The following is a 22,300-nucleotide window of genomic DNA, read 5'->3' as shown; positions in this document are numbered from 1 at the left end:
ACCAAGAAAAATTACATCTGCACTTCACAAAAAACAAAATACGAAATAATTTGTTCCGCAATTACAGTAATTGAACAGAATAAAGGAAAATAAAATGGTATACTTCGAAGCGTTAAATATAGGTAGTAATCGTTTCAATCAAATGTAAAGGAAGGGAGAAATTTGAGTTTGATGAAACCTCCTACATGTCGAGACCTCCTCGCCTTACCCTAATTAACAAAATATGTAAAAAAAAAAATAAATTCATCCACCATCAAATCTTTCAAAAATTAATGACGCTGGCTCCCGGGCTAAGAGTGAAGTAAGTCGAATGTGTGGTGGACTCAGCATTGTTGTGCAATACACACTTATTGACATTTCAATAGTGCAGTTATTGCAATTTTCCGGTTGGCACTGACATTCATTTTTTTTTTTAAAGTAAAGTTATTTAGTTAACACCAACCAACCAAGAAGAATTGAAACAAAAAATAGTTTAATAAAGAAAAAATTAAATAAAAATTGTTTCAAAGTGTTATTTATTTCGCGCGATCTGCGTCCTGGCCTTACCTTAAAAAAAAATATCTTCTAAACGGTTAAAGCAACCAATTTGATGCCAAGGACTTTTTTGTAGAACATTTAAGCCCTTACAATAATTCATCTTACTAATTTAATAATAATGACTTTTCAGTGAAGTAGAAAATTTTGAAAAGTCAAAAAAGTTTTTATATTTTTCTTTAACTTTCACCTAGAATATCTTTCAAATGGTTAGATTAATAAAAAAAGTTAGATTATTCAAAAAAGTGTATTCAACCTTTTTTGTAGAGCGTTCAATTTTCTACAAGAATATGTAAAAAAATTGGCTAAAAATTCAATTAATAAAAAAAAATTATTTTTTTTTTTAGTAGAAGCTTGATGTAAAAATGGAAAAGTGAAAAGCGGAGGACCTTCCGATTAAGATAAAGAGCTCATATTTGGTGAGTATATTCTAGAGGTGTCTAGCAATTGAGTTTTCGAGGTATCAAATCAAAAAACACCAAGTTCGATTTTTTGACCCACCTTAATATACATAATATGTACCTATATACAAAAATTTGAAGGTAAGTAATAAATAATAATAGGTATGTAGGTACCTACTTTTGCTTTTTTTTTAATAATATATGTATTTTTATATTATTTATTGAACAGTTAAGTAAACAGTTCTTTGAAATTGCGCACGTCCTTAAAAACTTGGTTTGTTTTGTTTTTCACCAAGTCTCTGAAATTTATTTTTTTTTTTTCATTTTGTCACTGTCAGCTGTGGGAAATTCCGAATAAGTTTCACAAACAGACAGTGGAGGAAAAATGGGTGCAAAAAAACCGCCGACGACTACTTTGAAGAATTCCCAGCCTTGAAACAACCAACCGGCAATCTCTTGGTAAGATATTTTATTACTTATTTAAATGTTGAGTTTACTCGTATATCTACTGTATTTTTCAAACTTTTTTTAATTTTATTATTTCAGTTGCATAAGGATTTCAACTGTATCTCTTCTGAAAACACCAACGGACTAATTGAGTGTTTTCACACATCCGAAAATTGGCTTATTAAATTAGCTGCGAACCTAACTGGAAAGGAAAAATGTTTGCTAAACTTGCTGGCTTTGGGAAATTGTAAGTAAAATAACATAATTTTGCTTTAATACCTAATAGTAAACCATTAAATTTAATAAAATATACAATATTGTTAGCTTATAATGGAAATAAATTAATTTATCTGTAAATCATTGAAAATTATTCTTTTATTTTATCATTTATTGATAAATATTTTGGACTTAAAGATTCCACTACAACCGAGTAGAGGGTTATTCCAACCGAGTACATTGGATTCTTCAACCGAGTAAGTATGTAAATGCGAACGAGATTATTGGCTACTCGAATCGAGTAGATTGGTTACTTCAAAAAGAAAAATTTCATACCCATCGCGAGATAAGAAGTATAACTTCTAAAAATGAACTGTTACTTCCAACTTGCACCCCCTTGCGCTTAAGATAGCGAATTGAAATTTCAAAACGTTAATGTTATAGATAAGTGGAACAAATTTAGCGGGTGGCTCGATCGAAAATCGAAAAATAATTTTTTGGACCACCTATGTACGTACAAGTCATACATGGTACAATGTACACTAAGCATTACCAAACAATTCATACAAAATTATGCCTCATTTGAAAAAAAAATTGCCTTTTTTAATTAAATTCTACCTCAATTAAGATTTCTTAGTTTAAGTTTAAATAAAGTGCACGACTGGGTCACACGAACTTGCTCTTAGACAAGTGGCTTAAATTTTTAAGACTTTTTGTATATAAATTTGGAAAATTAAAATAAAATTCGTTTTTTTAAAATATAATAAAATCTGAAAACAAATTGCCCTTCAAATCAAGTATGCAGTTTTGATTGATATATTGATGCATTTTAAGAAAAAAAATAATTTCAAAATCGTTGGAGCCGTTTAAAAAAAAAAAATAATTTTTTATATACAGTAGCGAGCAAAAAAAATGCAAACGAAAAAGGTTAAAAGAGTTTTCTATGATAACTAAGTCATTTTACATCGTTATGCTACCAAATTTGGCACACAATATTGAAAATGTTGTATTTTCACGAAACAGGGTCGATTTGTGGAATATTTTACTTCAAGGCAATTATTTGGCCAAAAGTCTACCTAAATATGCGTTTTTAGCCGAGCAAAAAAAATGCAAATATGTGAAAAACAATAAATTAAAGTGATTTATTCATATTTTTTGATAACATTTTTTCGTTTTTAGTTCATATTATATTTATTCATATTAATATTTTGTTGCGAAGCCTTTATTCGAAACAACAGCGCGCAATCTTCTTGGCATTGAGTCTATTAAAGACTCCAAAACATTTGATGGTATTTGTTCCCATTCCGATCGAATGTGATCCATCAGCTGTGCACAATTTGAGTGCTTCCGCTTCCTAATCTCCCGATCTACAAGATCCCATAAATTTTCTATGGGATTGAGATCAGGAGATTGCGGTGGCCACTCCAGAACATCGATATTGGCCTCTTCCAAGTAGCTCCTTACTAACCGGCTGGTATGTTTTGGGTCGTTGTCGTGTTGAAATAGGCTATTTTCGGGCATATTGGATCGAAAATGTGGAAGCATATGGCATTCATCCGACCACTTATTTGACACAATTGACCCACTCCTTCACGAGAAAACGAACCTTAAAAATAGCAGAGCTATTAATTTCATTTCTTGACTATCTTATATTACCTACCCCACACCATAACCGATCCTCCTCCATGTTTAATGGTAGGAACTTGATACTTGGGGTTATAACGATGTCCTGGAGGCCTTCGCACATAGTGAATGCCATCTGATGAGAACAAGTTAAACTTGCTCTCATCGCTCCATAAGACCTTAGCCCACTGTTCGCTTGTCCAGTGGATATGGCGCCTCGCAAAGTCAAGCCGCTTTCTTCTATTGATGGAACTTATGAAAGGTTTTTTGGCCGGCCGTCTTGCAAAAAGTTCCGCATCGACTAAACGTCGTCTGATTGTATGCACTCCTACGTTAACATCATATTGCTCGTTTACATCTTGCATAATTTCCACCGCAGTTTTTAGAGGATGGACTTTAGCTTGTCTTTCAATGATTCGGTCTAGCCTGGAGGTTGTCTTGCGTGGGCGGCCACTACCAACCTTCCGATTGGCATCCCCTCGTGCCCGATATCTGGAGACAATGCGCGAAACTGTTGATATCGCCACTCCAAACTCCAATGCAATATCCTGCATGAACCGTCCGTTATTAACAGCATTTATGATAGCTTTTTTGCTATCTGTCGATAGGTGCTTCTATTTATTACATATTCCAATTGATTTATACAAAAAAATATATTTATTTTACTTACCTTCGTAGAAATATTTGCCGTTTGCATTTTTTTTGCTCGCACTGAAAACCTTATTTACCACTTAAAATTTTTTCTGACGACACCAGACGAGCAGCACGGTAATAATGCTTATCAATATCAAACCTCCACATACTGTGATTACATTGTACAAAAACAAAAGCCAGTTTTTACCGTTACGAAAAATACAGTTTACAATTATTGCTTTTGAGCTCTTTGTTTGCATTTTTTTTGCTCGCTACTGTATAAAATTTATTGGAAAAATAAAATTGGTATGCCATTTTCTAGAAATCACTAATCAACATCATAACAAAATTTTAAAAAAATTCATTTTGATATTTCAAAAAAAAATTTTCAAATTTTTCTTTTAAATTCAAAAATTATTTTTTCGAAATTTTATTTTTGGTTTATATTTAAATTATATAAATGCTTCTTCACAAAAAGTTTCGTTGAAATCGAATAAGCAGTTTCGGAGATAATAGGATTTGAAAAAAAAACTCCTCTATGGCAGTTACCGTTAATAACACGGTGTTACAAAAATGAGGTTTTAAAATATACGCGGGCGGAGACCTATCAGGTTTTGTAGAGCTAGTCGCACTGAATACGAAACGGTATTTGAAAATCCCCTAACACCCCCAAAATCTGGAGTTACGGGCAAAAAACGGTTTTTTGGACCTTCACCCATTGAAAAAAATCTAGCTTCGACAATTTTTTACCCATTTTCGATTTTTTTACAGTTTCTGATAGAAGATAAATATACCTTTTTAACAATGTATAAAACATGTAACTCGGTTAAACCACTTAGAATTTATAAGATGTCAATTTTGAAGTGATTTTCATAAAAAATACCTCGATCGATTGGGAAATAGATATAGTTTTAGAATATATTTTTTAAATAGCATGTTGTTTTGAAAACATATACTTTAAATTGATGCCGAAGTTGGGCAAATGACAAAAAAAATTGAATTTTTGAACTTTGACATCTTATAAATTCTAAGTGGTTTAACCGAGTTACATGTTTTATACATTGTTAAAAAGGTATATTTATCTTCTATCAGAAACTGTAAAAAAATCGAAAATGGGTAAAAAATTGTCGAAGCTAGAATTTTTTCAATGGGTGAAGGTCCAAAAAACCGTTTTTTGCCCGTAACTCCAGATTTTGGGGGTGTTAGGGGATTTTCAAATACCGTTTCGTATTCAGTGCGACTAGCTCTACAAAACCTGATAGGTCTCCGCCCGCGTATTTTTTGACTGTTACACCGTGTAATGATTTTCAAAAAAAAATGTTTTGATTAGAAGATAGACCTTGTCTTAAAACTAACATTTGAATTTTTTAACCAAAATCGTTGGAGGCGTTTTGGGCAATTTCAACTTTAATAAAATCGGTACATACCAAGTACCGTTATTTGCTGTCCAAAATAATTAATTCCAAAAATCCCTCTGGAGAGTCGCTACATACCAAGTTTGGCATTAATCGGTCCATCCGTTGAGGCTGTAGCTCCTTATACAGATACACTGACAGACTGAAAGACTGACTTCCGGCACGCGTGCCGGCGGCACTCACTTTTTTGGCATTCTCTACCATCGTAATGTAATGGAAAAATGTTATCTCAACTTTTTTTTTACGAATGCATAACTTGATATATGTATAGTACTAGGGTGTCCGTTATTTCCCAAAGTGATGTTTTCGGGGGAAACACCCCCTAGATCGAAAGTATATGTAAAAAAAAATTCCCATACAAATTTGTATGGGGAAAGTATGACCCTAGGGCACGGCTTAATGACCTCCAAAATTTTTTTTTTTGCTAAATTCCCCTTATTTAGGCCCTAAACTTTCGATCTAGGGGGTGTCTCCCCCGAAAACATCACTTTGGGAAATAACGGACACCCTAGTATAGTACCTACATATATCGCAAGTAAAAATTGTTTACAAAAACGAAATATTTAATTTATTAACTTACATATACATTGAAGCAACTTATTTGAGACGAAAGAAAACGTATTTTATTCGAAAGGAATTTTTCAAAGGAACTTTGGACATTTACTTCTATGGAAGAAATAAGCGACTTTTTTTATAAATTTTGATCAATAAGAAATTTTTCCTAGTTTAAGTTCATTCAATTTTTTTTTCTCATAATTATTTACACTGCGGAAAAATACGCAACGTAAAATGTAATATGGTCAACGTTAGTTAAAATGTTAGTAAGTGCAAAATCATATATTCAATAACAAATAAAAAAAAATACGTAATTCAAAAGTAAAATATACATATACATTAGGTCGTTCGTTATTTAGGTTTTTTTTTTTCAAGTTCCTAAGTGGAAAAACTGTTTCTAAATAATAAAAAAAAATTCCCTAATTTTTTCGGATTTTTATTTTGACGCTAGATGGCACCCCAAGAGGGTTAAAGTTTTTTCTCATATGTAATAGGTAGTAGGTACATGTTCATTTATGAGGCCATTTTTTTAAGATATAGCCTTAGAGTAAATTTATGTTTTATTTTATTTTTCATTCTACTCATATAATTGTTTTAATAAAACTTACTTGGTTTAATAAACTCAAAAAAGACATCCATCTCCTGACTAAACCCCTAGTCTTAGAAAAATGGTTTATACCTTTTTGAAAAAGGTGTTTAATATAGAAAAGAACCTCATCAAAAATGTTTACTCTAAGGCTATATATAAAAAATGGCCTCATATGTCAACATGTACCTATTTCAAATGAGAAAAAACTTTAACCCTCTTGGGGCGCCATCTAGCGTCAAAATAAAAATCTGAAAAAATTATGGGATTTTTTTTTTATTATTTAGAAACAGTTTTTCCACTTAGGAACTTGATTCAAAAATATCGAACGCCCTAATATATACATATATCGCGACCTAAGAACAACAAGGTTCTAACCGACAATTTTGAAAAAAATGAGTTTGGTATCAAATCTAGGTCATGGTATAAAAAGACAAGGTATGATCATTAGAGCCGCCATCTTACAAAATGGGGTAATAAGGTTTTGACGTTTGGCATTTGGCAAAGTCAAAAGCAACAACAATTTCCAAGACAAATTTGTTTACAACAACAATTTCAATGGGCTGGGCTGTCAAAACCTTAAGTAGCCATAAGTTTTGACAGTTCTCGATACTGAGTTTTTTCTAATGATCATACCTTCTCTTTTTATACCATGAATCTAGGTAAGATCGTGGTGCTCTTTCGATTCCCGCTATCTATTTTGCTCTATCTCTTTCCGTTTCGATATAACCTGGGCTACAGAGTTCTATCTACACAATTTTCATTTGCGATTTAAACAATAAGGTTCTAACTTCCACTTATTATATTTGATTTGTGAGCAATAGGGTTGTAACTGCAAACAATGTTGCAGTTAGAACTTTATTACGAAAAAATTGAATGCTGAGCAATTAGACTTTGTTTATTATTTAGAAATAGAATTTATTATCAAAACTTTAAATAATTGCAGTTATCCACCACTCTTAAACAAAAAGAAAAAACTAATTTAAATCTTTTTATTTCAACGCATTCCAACTCTTCAATATCGAACAACTAATGTCACAAGAATAAAAACTGTACATAGAACCTTATTGTTCTAAATTTAACTGTCTCATCGTTGAGCAACGAAGTCCTACATATTTTTTCAAAGTCAAATTGTTAAGCTAAATATCTTCGTTTAGCCATTCTATAACTTACCTCAAAAGTCTAGAAAAATCTCATGTCCGCAAGTCGCGATTTTCGAGGTCAATCGCGAATTGGAGATTTTCAAAATTAGCAAAAATAGACAACGGTAATTATAAACACATATGATATATGACCTCGAGGTATTTTTTAATTCTGATTGCAAAAAATCTAAAATCAAGTCTATCTGACGTCTCTGAAAAAAGTTATACCTCTTTTCATCTGTAGACCCATATTAATTAATTAAGGGAAATTTTGGGATATGCACTAAAAAACATCCTGGTACAATCTTGGAATTAGTGCTAACAGGCTAATTTTTTGGTTTCTATCTTTGTTTGGATATTCTAAAACTTATGCCAAAAATCTAAAAAAATCTCATAACCGCAAGTCCTTATTTCCCTGGTTTGAAGATAAGGTGCAGATTTTAAAAAATTGAAAAACAACACTTCAGATATTTTTGTCAGATCAACATGAATATGGTGCATTACTTTTCAGAGATGGTCAAATTAACTTGCTTGTGGGTTTTGTTGGAATCAGCGTTAAAAAATACCTTGAAATCATGCGGGTTATGTGTGTATACATAAAAGAATCTAAAGTTTTCTTATTATTTTTTTTAAATCTACACCTAACTTAACTTGCGGACATGAGACTTTTTTAGATTTTTGACTTAAGTTTTAGAATATCCAAACAAAGATAGACACCAAAAAATTAGCCTATTAGCACTTATTCCGAGATTGTACCAGGATGTTTTTTAGTGCATATCCCAAAATGTCCCTTTTTCTCAAAAAATTGCATTTTTTTTATAGATGTTTGAGTTTTTTCATTGCATTGTTTTGATTATTAATGATAATGAATATGTAAACCTATATGCAAAATTTGGTTACCCTTACCATAACGTTTAAAGGTTTTTTATTAGTAAGTTTGCAACTGTTATAATAATTTGGGTCTACAGATAAAAAGAGGTATAACTTTTTTCAGATACGTCAGATTGACTTGATTTTAGATTTTTTGGAATCAGCATTTAAAAATACCTCGAGGTCATATATCATATGTGTAAATAATACCATTGTCTATTTTTGCTAATTTTGAAAATCTCCAATTCGCGATTGACCTCGTAAATCACAACTGGCGGACATGAGATTTTTCTAGACTTTTGAGCAGTGGCGTACCTTGTGTTGCTGGGGCCCCAGGCAAGACTAAATTTTGGGGCCCAATTGATATTTGGGTTCCTTTTGATATAGAAAATAAGAACAAATAAAAAAGTACGTAAAAGCCCTACTCCTTTTTTTTGGGTTACTGATGTATCATTCGTTGGTCGCTTAGATTATTCAAGTAATATTTTTTGGAGCTCTAAGATAATAGGCACCTATACAATTTTTCTTTCAAAAAAGCTATTTATTTGTTTGGGGCCCCAGAGGTAATATTTTTTTGAGATGAAATAAATATGAAGTCGGCCCCCGATTTATTATGCATTACACTGAAGAATATAATTTGTCTGTGATTCATGTAAAACATCTTATCTTTTTGCTTCGATATACAAATGTATAAAAAGTTGCCTTCTCTGCATTGTCTCCATTCGGGCCCCTAAGGCGTGTCGGGGGCCCCGGGGCACTGCCCCGCTTGCCCCAATGGTGTGTACGCCCCTGCTTTTGAGGTAAGTTAAAGAATGGCTAAACGAAGATATTAAGCAAAAAAAATTTCTATTAGCATTCATTCTGAGGATAACCCCTTTTGACTCCTTATTTGACTGTATTATTAAAGATTTCTTATAAACTCATCGAATTATAAACAAAAAGTTAAACTTTTCATACACAGTGACCGTATAAAGGTGTTTGAATATTCAGAAGCGTTTTTCTCAAAACACACTTGGGTGTACTTAGAACCTTGAACCTAGAACAACTAGGGTCGCGATATATGTATAGACTCAGGTATCATCAAAATCAAACCTTTAGCTTACCTTGTAAATACGTCAGGATAATGAGTTCTCGAAAACGATTTTTCCAGTTCTTCCAATTGAAAACTTGTAAATGTAGTTCGATAACGACGTTGTTTTCGTTTTGGTGCGTACTCATCAATTTCAGTGTCACTATTAACATCAGAAATTGGACTATTCGTGCCACCGCTTGCTGAAGTTGACAAAAACGTTGTCGCATTGTCAGGATTGTTTTCCTGATGAGCTAGTTTGGGTTCTTTTGCTAAGTCTTCCAGTTTGACTTCCTCCAATATGCCCATAATAATGGGCAGTACACATAAAAAAGGACTAACCTTCGTATTGTTCAAGGTCACAGCTTTTTAAATTCTGAAAAAAAAAAAATAATTAAATATGAATTTAAAGTTTGAAGTGGCTTATTATACAAAAAGTACCTCTACATTATTGTACAAACACAAAGGGCATTACCAATAATCAAAATTAGTGCTATGGTTTTAAGAAAATCTGCATACCAATAATGAATTTAATCTCCACTTTAGACGTTAGCAAAACATCAAAATTTAATACACGGCAATCCATGTTTAAAGTCGAGCACTCAAAAACAGAAAACTCGTGACTATGTTAGTGAAAGGGTTGAATTGTTTATTGGCAGCATTTTGTAAAAGTTCAGAATTTTAACCTTCTGGTTAAGAATATATCTTGCTAGTTTGAAAATAATGAATTTTCAGTGAATTGGAAAATTTTCAAAAGTAAAAAATGTTTTTATAATGTTTTTTAACTTTGACTTCGAATATCTTTAGAACGGTTAGATTAATGAAAGAAATATTTGAGTATGAAGTTTTTATCATCAAAGAAAATTGAATTTTTGGTAGTTCGGACTCCGAAATTTTCCATCTCCATGATTTTGACACTTGAAATGCTAAATGAAAAAAAAGTACCTGATTGTGTGGCTTTTAAATCCACATAAATTAAATTAAATAAAACCAAAAAATAGTTATTGGGCACGTTCAGGAAATATTAAGGACTAGATATTTAGGCAACGTCCTTTTCTGGACGGAAATTTGAGTAAATTGACTAAATTAGTTTGGATGTGATGCTACTGTCAAATTTCGAAATTTATTTAAGAATTTTTCCGTTCGCATGGGTAAGACACCAAATTTCACTTAACTGTAATAAATAAATACAATTATCTAATTATAACCGATAATGCACTTTTTAGTTGTTTTTCACACAAATACATTTAATTTTGCTAAATTAATTCTTTAATTAAAAACAATCTGCTGTCATGTTGACAAAAAAAACTTTCCTAAATTTTTAGGGAAAATTTTCTTGTCTAACTTTCAAGTCAGCTTTCCAATAAAATTACCTAAATTGGAAGGATTTTTTTTTGACAGCTGACCAATCAGAGACCGAGAAATTACCTAAATATTTAGTCCCTAACGTTTCAGAACCTGCCCATTGTACTCATTTTATTTTCCTTGTCATTTTACACCATAAAAATATTCCACTTAAAAGTATATTTACCCAATATACTGAGATGTCACCACCATGTGGTTAATGCATCATCGACCTCCCGATTGAAAACCGAATGCTCTCCTAAATAATATACCAGTCAATGTTCGGTGCCTTGTTTCTGTAGACAGTCGAACTAGTGAAAACGTGTTTTGTTTTAATGAATGCTTTACTTTACAATGCATGATTCAAGAGCAACATTTTCGCCATGTTCGCCACACTCAATTTAGCCACTGTATTCGCGCAGGGTGCAGGTATAAAGTTGAATGTAGGATTCCGACTTCTGATTTGAAATTCAATATTTTGCACAAACATTTAATTAATTTATTACTTTCCGCCATAGATTTCCTCAGCTAACAAAATGCCCAAACACGTTTTTTTCTTCATTTGTCAGCTCCATTAATTTGTAATCCGTATTATTCAAAGAGGAAGATTCTATAGCAATGCCATCTTCATCCTCGATCCTCCTGCTGGAATATCCAATGAGAGTCCTGGCTCCAACTAGTAGCTGCTAGCTGCGCGATCTGCGCCAGCCTCGTTCATAATGACAATGTTTCTTAATAATGAATGCAAATTGAACACAGTTTCGTACTCTGAGCGAATGATGGGCCTCTGTAAATTCAACTGCAAATCCGACAATTTAATGCTCACATCAGTCGGACTGAAGTAGTTCTTTGCACATTTGATTAATTTAACTCCTGAATTTAGTTTTCCCACTTTAGCCAACTGATTGAGTTGTTCGAAGTAATTGGTCTTTTTTTCAAAAAAAAGTTGCTCGATGTATAGTTAATTATGCAAAAACATATGCGAATACCTTCCCAAGTAGGCGGATATTGTTACCGTATAAATTAATTTATACGCGTGCTGAGCATGTTCTGATTAAGCGATTCAACTGATGTATGGACAGTAAGCAAACTCGTGGACGGTATTTTGATGTTTACTGAATAAACTTTTAGACATGTATTCAAGAACTACAAAAAAAAGAATACACTCCCTCACGTATTGTAGCATTTTTGCTTCGATTGTCATTGTCACATTCGCTGTTGATGACAATTTATGTAGGGAATTAATGCTTGAAAGTTTTTTTTTAGCGATCCCATAAGAGGAAAAAAACTTTCAGTGATCAAGCGCATACCTAGGTATGTTTGTACACTTACATTATATAAAATCTTGTCCAAAATGGTTGAGTGTGAGATGACGATGCACAGCACAAATGAATTTGGTGAATTAATTAGCAATTTGTAAAGGTAGCTTGAAGTAAGTTTTTAGACTTGCAGCAGATTTTCCAAATTTGGAGAATGTTTATACATACATACATATTAAGACAAATCAGTTCTACGAAGTTTGAAAAAATATACGGGGTAAGAATGTCAATTAAGTAGGTATCTTCTTAATTCCGTAGCTGCAGAAAATAACTTAAAGCAAAATAAACTAGGACTGGACGTTATCACCGCATAAATACAAATTTTTTAAAATTCAATCTCGTTATATTACACTGGTTTGCAAGGGTTTTGTTGCCAAAACAAAAATATACTTTTCTGAAGTTTTACGGTGTGCTGAACTCAAATCCGAAATCAAAAAACGTTTTTTTTGAGTACTTCGGACCTTATTCTTTTATATAAGGAAAATTGTTTTAGATTATTATAGTTGCGGTTTCTAAAAGAACTGTTTTCTATCTTTTCAATATCTTTTTTATTGCCCGAGATATCTTAAAATGAAGTTAGTGGGTTTGGCTTCATATATAATAAAGGAGATAATGGCGTTATAAAATGTCTATGGTAGAAGTTTAAATGCCAAACAACTAAAGAAATCTCGGGCAGAAAAAAGATATCTTTAAATAACGTTTTGGAAAAACCGCGAAAAATTTGGAAAAAAGATTCAATGAATATGTAAGAGCAGTTTCTTATTCGGATCCTTCTTCTGGCCTGTCGCAGCATCTCCGTTGTTCGGGTCATTCATGTTCAATTGAAAACATTTAGGTAACTTCTTCACTCTTCACAACCTAAATGCCGGACGAGTTATAGATAAATTTGAAATTTTTTAAATAAATAAACTTAAATTACAGGGAAAAAAACTCCTTAATAATCAAATTGATTTAACTAATAATAGTCCACTATTAAATATAAAATTGTAAGCTTTAAAAACTTCTCTAGTCATCGCTGTTTATTTGTTAACTCTTATTATGTATTTAAGCTTTGTAACTCTTTTATAAGAAATGTCAGTTCCTGATGATGTCTTCATAAGACGAAACGCCTCGACTAATTTGTAATAAAATAAAATTTATCAACATCATTATGAAACTTTAAAATAACAAGAGTTTTTATTATTTTTTATAATGTCATCAAGGTTTCACCAAGTGCCAACCAAAGACTCTATAGCGTCAATCAAAGATTTAACATTGTCATAGCTGCAGTTATTAATATTTGAATTTTTATCGAAAATATTAATTAAAAGGTTTAAAGGACTATTAGCACCGTAGGTTGATCTACTGTAAATGTTAGAAATTGGAAACTGCCTTCTCAAACTATACTGACTAGCAATGAAATTCAATCGACAGAGGATCGATGGAGCTGAAATCGATCCATTGATTATCCCGACAATAAAACAAAATTGTAGATACGCTCTGTGACTAGTTAGAGAATACGTTGAGCGTAAGGTGGCAAGTTAATTCAATTTGACCATGCTAGAAATCTTAAGCAAAATCTCATAAACCTTCTTTGAACGGACTCCAATCTATTTATATGAATCGCATAATATGGCGTCCATATAACGCAACCATATTTTAAAATGGATCTTACGAATGAGACATAAAGAGTTTTCAAAACATAAGGATCACGAAATTCTCGAGCAAATCTTTTGATAAACCAAGAGTCATGTTAGCTTTTTTAATAATGTAGTCAAAATGGTCAATAAAAGTTAATTTTGAGTCCAACACTATCCCAAGGTCAGTAAAATTAGACAGATTACACAATGATGACAAATTAATAGAGTTCTTATAGACAATCACATTTTTCTTGCGTGTAAAACACATTGTTTTACACTTGTCAATATTTAAAAATAAACCACTAATATTGCACCATTCCTAGAAACTTTGAAGGTCTTTTTGTAAAATATTCTTTAACAGAGTTAATTGTACAAAAATTTTAACATCATCGGCATATAATATAAGAGACATAGAATTAACTAGGACTGACGGATGATCATTAATAAATAGTACAAATAATAACGGACCAAGATGGCTACCCTGAGGAACACCGGAGTTAACTGTAAAACATTTAGAATGTTCACTCTTAAAAACAACACTATATAACCTATCTTTGAGTTATGAAGATATTCATAACACAAATCTGTCGCTAATACCTGTTTTTTGAAGTTTTCTTAACAGTACATGGTCACTAAATTTATCAAATGCTTTGCTAAAGTCAGTAAAAATACAGTCAACTTGTTGTTTTTTTTCAAACGCGTCAATACAAAATGTAGTAAACTGTAACAAATTTGTTACAGTGGATTTCTTTTTAACAAAGCCATCTTGATTGTCATATAAAACGGAGGTACAATGAAAAGACATATTATCACAAATAATAGATTCAAACATTTTAGGAATAGCAGATAGTTTAGCTATTGGTCTGTAATTTAAAATTAAGTTTTTTCTACCTTTCTTGTGAGTAGGGATAAGAAATTCATTATTCCAAAGGGTCGGAAATTTACAGTTTTTTAAAGATTGATTAAAGAGTATATATAATGGGTATGACATATATATTGCACATTTTTTTAACATAAAAGCGGGAAAAATATCAGGACCGGGACTTAAACAATCGTCTATTTTTTTAATGTACTCTAAGAAAGTTGCCTCCGAAATAGCAAAGTCAATCGAATTAAGATGTAGAAACTCATCAACAGTATCGCAATAAGTATCGCAAGAAGAAGAAGATACATCAAAAGCAGACTTAAAATATTCGGCAAACATATTTGCTATGTCCTCTGGGCAATGACTTTCTACATTTTGGTAGCTCATATTAGTTGGGTAACCATCAGATTTTCTCTAAAGATTTACAAATTTCCAGAAATTTCGTGGATTAGATTTAAGATCATCTTCAGTTCTAAATATAATGTCCGAAAAAAGAAAATTAGAGTAGTTAATAAAATCATCTTTAAGTCTATCATATTCATTTTGAGCTTCATCACTCCAGGATCGATTCAACTTCACCCAAGCCTTGTTGCTTTTATTTTCAAGAGTTACTGAAATACAGCATTTTCTAACGGTAATATTTCAAAAACGGGAGCTGATTAATTTGTTTTGACTTCGGATTCGAGTTCACATCGAAAACCTTCAGAAAAGTATATTTTTGTTTCGGCAACAAAAAAAAGTTTAATTTTCAGTGTTATAGATACATAAATAGAGGGCGATAGTTAAGTTCTCAAAATTCTATGCTCTTATTTGTTTCTAAATAAAAATAGAACTCCGGATGCCAAAATGTGTTGTCGTTTTCGAAAAATAAAAAAAAAAGTATTATCTAAGTATCTAAGAAAACGCTTTATATTTTGTTTGTACCTGACTGAATTTGTTAGTAAATTTATTTATGAAACATAAACGTTTCTTTATTTATTTTTTCAACATTCAGACATGTATAAGCATACAATAAAGTAAGAGTATTAGATTAACCCTGATATAGTCCTTTTTATCATTGATAACGACTGAAAACTGATCTGTCAATTTTACTTACTAGGTTTGGGACCGCACAGTGTGCTAATACAAACCAAATCAGTTCTTGTAATGAATGGAGGATGGTCTGCAAACCAATCCTGCAAAGTTTTAACGGCTTTACCATCCCTGAGTTTTCTTGATGTTGCAGCATCTTTGTGGTGATGATATGTTCGATCTAAATTAAGCTTGCAAAAATGTTCAATTTGGTCGGAAATAGCTATTTGCAATGGGATGCTTGTAATCCACCGAGCAGTCGTTGCAGGCGTTACACCGCGTCCATGAGTTAAGCCTTCTCTCGAATGGACATTTTTCATATACGTCTGCTCAATGGTCATATTCGACCAAGTTCCAGAATAGTATTTTTCTGTTCTTCGGATTGTAAAATAGCTTTTGCCCGTGAATTTATTATAATTTTCAAGAGTCATTTTAGTATGGATGTTGTGCATATCTTGAAGGTATAAGTATGCGTGTTTTGCATAGCTAAAATGAGGACTTGTTACAAAAAACGGAATCATTTTTTGAATAGTATCAAGGTGCAGCTTCCAATTCCCAGAAATTTTGAAAAACTACACAATCTTCTTGTATACTGTTTGATATAGGGTTAATAACTTGTAAGTTTTCCACTTTAATTGAATGTAGTCCGGATTTGGTTTTGCAAAATTGTATCAAATCGACACGATCGAATTTTCCAACTTCTAGGCTTGGTGGAATTTTTGTGAGTCTTGGGATTGGAGATATAAATAAATTTTCACTGTAAGGTGTTAAGCACTGAATTCCAACCATTGCATGGAGTGTACCACTTCCATCCAATGTAGAAGTCTGGTGGTCACATTGTCAAAAACAAATTGAGTAAAACCTTCACTAGTACCATCGGAACAAGGATGCATAACACTTGATGCTTCGAACAATCTTGCTTCATGATAAGAGGCGGAAAATCCCAATGACGATAAAATATCCAGAAGACTACTGGAACCAAACTTTTTTAACAAAAAACTGCTGAGGCAGCTATAATGGCATGTGAAATTGATGTAATTTTCACCTCGCCATTTGTCCAACAATCCTTCTTTACTTTTCAAAATGATGGTTTCAAGCAACAGTTCCAAACTTTTTAGAATATCCTTTTCAGCATCGGCAAGAAATTTCATTGGAGATGGATACTTCTCTAATACTCTAATTTATAAACTGCAGAGCGAATATCTTCTACAATAATCTCTCCCGCCTTTTTCACTATTCTAAGACGTTCATTTTCTATGTTTTCTAATTTTTTTTTCAAACCAAGATTTAAGAAAAATGTCTTCACCTGCGTCTTTAAAAGATATAATTGGAGGTTCACCTTTTAGAAAAGTATTATTTATTTATTTTATTTATGATTTTAGGGAAAGGAATTGGTAGAAGTTTACCTTTTAAACAAGAAACTATTATTTCATTCTGATATTTTGCTTTGAGTTTAAGCAATATCAATTTTTGTGAGGGTATGTCGCCGTCAAAATTAGCTAACAGTTCATTGAATAAAAATTGACACTCTGCTTTGTGTTCACTCCGAAAAATAGTTTCATAATAACCGAAGTTTCCTCACATTCAGGTTTTCCTATTTTTCCACCAAGAAGTTCTAATCTTCGAATACAATTTGTATGGTACTTCACGGATAGTAAATTAATGTTCCTTATGGTCGAAAGTCGGTCAAGTATTTCTTGATTTTGGGGCAAATTCTTTTTTGCAAGTTCAATTATACTTTCTTGTTTTGAAGTATTTTTAATAATGTGAACATCACCTTAAATAATTATTTAACACTGGCTATCATCTATTCTATTCAAAAGTGAAAAATGTTAACCCAGATAAAGTTGTTGTTTTTTTCGCCTTTGTGAAATATATGACTCATTCGCGTCTTCGCCACAAATCAAAAAAAGATCATCATATTGAAAATCTGTATGTTTCCGACACGGTTCCGTTCCAACAACTTGGCTAGCTTTTCTTTTCTTAGCTGCACTTATATTGGATTCCCTCACATATGATTTATAACAATCTGCATGCACATTTAAAGCATTATTTCTCTCCAAAATTTGATTAATCCCATCATCTCTCATCAGACTTGCATTTACAATTGTTTGGATGCATCTTTCCTTCAAAACCCTACTTGGTTTACTTTTTAAATCAATTTTGCAAAAAACACATGTTTCCATTGTGATTTATAACAGGCTATAAAGTTCATATATTAGAATACACTTATGCACGATGCACGTTAGGCTTGTGTAGTTCGCGAACGAACTAGTTCAATGAACTAGTTCATCTTGGTGAACTAGTGAACTTAGTTCACTTACTTAGTTCAATTTAGTTCGCGAATAGCGAAAAAGATTTTTTTTCAACAAACTAAACAGCAACCTAGAGCAGTCGGAATATGATATTACAAAACAGCTTGCGCTCACTCTACATTATCATTTTTTTTTATATGTATTTTGGGTGAGATGAACTCCCATCTGTAGGTATAGGAAATTCTAAAAATTGGTCCTTCCTTCCTTGACTTAAACGCCGACAGCGCCCTTTTAACCCAACAGACCTTAAAAGAATAGGGGTTCAGAAACCAAAGTGCATATGAAATTGCATCCAATTCTTTGTGGAGCGAAATCAGTTCTTCTGCTTTACCTCAAGATTTAGATGTAAAACAAAAGGCACAAGGTCGCTTGTGCCAATATCAGCGTTTCTCTTTCAAGCACGACTTATTACTTGCTCTATAGGGCAAGTATTGGTTTCGTGTAGAAAAAAAAATTTGAGGTTTTAATCAAAACCAACATTACGATGATGGAAAAGATCAAAAAAGTGGTTTTCGTCATGCCGTCCGTCGGTCTGTGCGTGTGTGCGTCTGTGCGTCCATCTGTACATCGAGCTAGGGCCTAAACGGATGGATGGATTTGCTTGAAACTTGGTACAGATGCTTTTTAGGTTATTCCCTAGGACATATTATTTTTTTAATATCTCCTTTTTAACGCATATCACCCATATAACGTTTTCGAGGTATTGCAACTTTCTCGAAAACGGCTCTAACGATTTTGATTAAATTTGGTATACGTAATAGACTTATTGATTCTAACAAAACTGCGTTTTTAGTTGTTCTCAAAAAATGCGGAGAACGGAAATATGGCGTTGCCGTTTTTCAAAAATTGGCATGTTTTTTTAAGTTCATATATTTCATCAAAGCATATAAGTCAATTTTATTAAAAATTTACAGTATATCATTATAAAGTACAGTAGAGGAAATTCCCATAAAAACACATGGTTTTAAGGCATTTTTTGTTTGCTGAGTGCAAGTTAGCCATTCATTTTTATGAAATAAGAAAATGTACTCAAAGTTGTTAAAAAAAATATAAATTTATTCACTTTTAACTAAATTAAATAAAAGTTATTAACAAAAAACAAAAATTACTCAAAAAAAGGAGGAAATTCCCATAAAAACACTTACATTTTTATTAAAAAATAACGGTTAATTGGTGTTAAGAAAAGTGTTTTTGATAAAATCAATATTTTGTAGAGCCACCACTTGCTCTTACAATCGATATCATTCGCCTTGGCATGGATTCCACAAGCCTTTCCAGTTCCGCGGTTGTAATTGCTGCCCATTGTTCAATGATTGCGTCTCGAAGCTCTTGAACGTTGTTAAATTGGCGCCCGTTGCCATAAACACGCCTGGATAGTATTCCCCAGAGATTCTCTATGGGATTTAAGTCGGGACTTCAAGACGGCCAGTCGAGAAATGTTATTTGTTTATCCTCAAACCAGTCTCTCATTCTTCGAGAGACGTGGATAGGAGCGTTATCCTGCTGGAAAATGAAGTCAGTTCCGCATAACTCTTCAGCTCTCTCAACCATAACTTCTTCTAACAACTCAGCATACATTTCTGAGTTCATCCTTCCGGGCACAAACGCAATTTCAGTCTTTCCATTTGCAGCAAAAGCTGCCCAAACCATTACGCTACCACCACCGAAGTTGCGACTCATTCTCACTACAGCTTGAAGACGTTTGTCATGCCAATACGACTGAAATCCATCCGGACCATCCAAATTGAACTTTTTTTCGTCACTAAACACAACCTTTTTCCACTCTTCGGTCCAGCTTATGTGACTTCCAGCGAAATGAAGCCTCGCTGACTTATGGGCTGCATCTAAAGGTGAAGCCAGGCATTTGTGCCTGGAAGGATGAACTCAGAAATGTATGCTGAGTTGTTAGAAGAAGTTATGGTTGAGAGAGCTGAAGAGTTATGCGGAACTGACTTCATTTTCCAGCAGGATAACGCTCCTATCCACGTCTCTCGAAGAATGAGAGACTGGTTTGAGGATAAACAAATAACATTTCTCGACTGGCCGTCTCGAAGTCCCGACTTAAATCCCATAGAGAATCTCTGGGGAATACTATCCAGGCGTGTTTATGGCAACGGGCGCCAATTTAACAACGTTCAAGAGCTTCGAGACGCAATCATTGAACAATGGGCAGCAATTACAACCGCGGAACTGGAAAGGCTTGTGGAATCCATGCCAAGGCGAATGATATCGGTTGTAAGAGCAAGTGGTGGCTCTACAAAATATTGATTTTATCAAAAACACTTTTCTTAACACCAATTAACCGTTATTTTTTAATAAAAATGTAAGTGTTTTTATGGGAATTTCCTCCTTTTTTTGAGTAATTTTTGTTTTTTGTTAATAACTTTTATTTAATTTAGTTAAAAATGAATAAATTTATATTTTTTTTAACAACTTTGAGTACATTTTCTTATTTCATAAAAATGAATGGCTAACTTGCACTCAGCAAACAAAAAATGCCTTAAAACCATGTGTTTTTATGGGAATTTCCTCTACTGTATAAAATGTAAAAAAAAAAAATATTTTTAAAAACATTTTTGAAAAAAAAAAATTTTAATTTAATTTTTAAACTTTCGTTATTTTCTTTTTGATTTTTTTTTTTCGACAATAAATAAAATCTTAAATTTCCAATAGGCATTTAAGATAAAGATACTGTGAATTACAAGAGCAAGTACGTGCGACCCAGTCGTGCATTTTATTCTTATTTCTGAGCAAGAACAAAAAAAAGTAGCATATTTTGGTCCGATTTTGATTTAATGAAAGCAAAACGAACTTCTTCTCTCGACAAGCTCGACAAGTATTAGAACGAAATTAAGAATTTTTATAAAAAATAAAATATTTACCTACCTATCTGTTATTTTTAGATTGTATTTGTTTTATTGTGTAGACTGCGTCAATTTAACATGAATTTGGATACAGTTTGTACAAACTAATTTTAATTCTAACAAAACCGGAGTGATTAAAATAAATTGAACTAAAATGAACTAGTTCAGTAGCGCGATTTGAACTAAAATGATCGATCATTGAAATGAACTATACTCTGTCCGATAAAAATTGGCAGTACAGGGAAGATGGGACATTTGCATCTCACTCTGCTTCACGCCTTCTAGATATGTCTATCACATCAAAAAGCTCACACAGCGATGCCGTACTATCCAGAAAAAATGTTTCCAAAAGGCACCAGCGTTACCATCTTGGCGGTAAAATTTCACAAAAACGAATAAAAAAAATTAATTTTTCTTTTTACACCACAATAACACAAATAATTATATACAGATATCTCATCTTCATAGAAAAAAGTGACATATGAAACTGAAAATCACCACTTTGAAGAGCCTTTAAAAAAGCTCTTTTCAATGAAAAATTTGAGAAATTTTAAAATGCTTTTATTTCTCTTTGGAATTTTGATTATTTATTCTCTGATTCTCTTTTACGTGGTCTTTGAGAGTGAGTATCATGTGTTTTCACGGCTCTGCCTCAGACAGAGCGAGAAGATCTTTTTGTATGGATAGAAAAGAGAAAAAAAATCATGGGCATAACGGTCTTGACTCTTGAGTTGGAATCGTTATTTTTCTGTATCTCTGAAATTTGTTCTTGTATTCTTGTTGTGTTTTTGCATTGCAAAATCGCGCTTTAACTGTTTCTTTTTTAAGGCAGGATTTTTGGAAGAAAAATAGAGCTGTGTGTGTGCAGATGGATTGTGGACGTATTTAAAAATAAAAACCTGAGCAATAAATGCATTTTTTTTCTCTAATATTTTTTTCAATATTGTTTGTCAATTAAAAAAATGGAAAGGCAAACAGAAAATCGTCGTATTTGAAGTATAAGAGCACAAAAGAAAATAGTACTCAGATACGATTACAACTCAAGACCGTTGTGCACATATGTGTTTTTTTTTTTTCTGTCCATAGAAGTAGACCTTGTAGCTCGAGTATCGAGTCTTCCTGGCGCACGTTTTTTGTTTCTTTCTATCAAAAGAATATACGGTTAACGCTGGTCAGTCTGCCTTAACGAGAACGATTCATTAAAAAAACAACACAAAAAGCTTACTCAGTAGTCAGTAGTTCAGTACTTACTCACAAAAGATCTATTAGAAGAGAAAGAAAGAATAAGGAATATGTACTAGTATCTACATACATATTTGGGTTGGTTTTTTGTTTTTGTTTGTTTGTTTTTTTTTTTGCAATTTAGTTATGTTTTTGTTTCCTTGGATGGATGGTTTTGGGATATTTTTTGG

The 22,300-nt window shown here is 32.5% G+C and overlaps 1 protein-coding gene across 2 annotated transcripts in view; it reads right to left on the bottom strand.

The window, feature by feature from the left end:
- Positions 1 to 22,300, bottom strand: part of LOC129916137 (homeobox protein aristaless-like) — a 271,629-nt gene that overhangs the window by 139,083 nt on the left and 110,246 nt on the right. Inside the window, exons 1-2 of one of the 2 annotated variants that reach the window (XM_055995943.1) lie at positions 11,023 to 12,204; positions 9,526 to 9,867 (exon numbers count right to left, since the gene is read on the bottom strand). In XM_055995943.1, coding sequence (XP_055851918.1) covers positions 9,526 to 9,800 — 275 coding nt within the window. In that variant the 5' untranslated portion in view covers positions 9,801 to 9,867; positions 11,023 to 12,204. Of the gene's footprint in view, positions 1 to 9,525; positions 9,868 to 11,022; positions 12,205 to 22,300 lie in introns of those variants that run through there. The other variant, XM_055995935.1, reaches the window with a different exon arrangement.

The sequence above is a fragment of the Episyrphus balteatus genome, chromosome 1 (genome assembly GCF_945859705.1).
Source record: "Episyrphus balteatus chromosome 1, idEpiBalt1.1, whole genome shotgun sequence".
In the NCBI taxonomy this organism is placed as follows: domain Eukaryota; kingdom Metazoa; phylum Arthropoda; class Insecta; order Diptera; family Syrphidae; genus Episyrphus; species Episyrphus balteatus.
The sequence above is the reverse complement of the archived record's forward strand: the minus strand, read 5'-3'. Positions and strand labels throughout refer to the sequence as shown.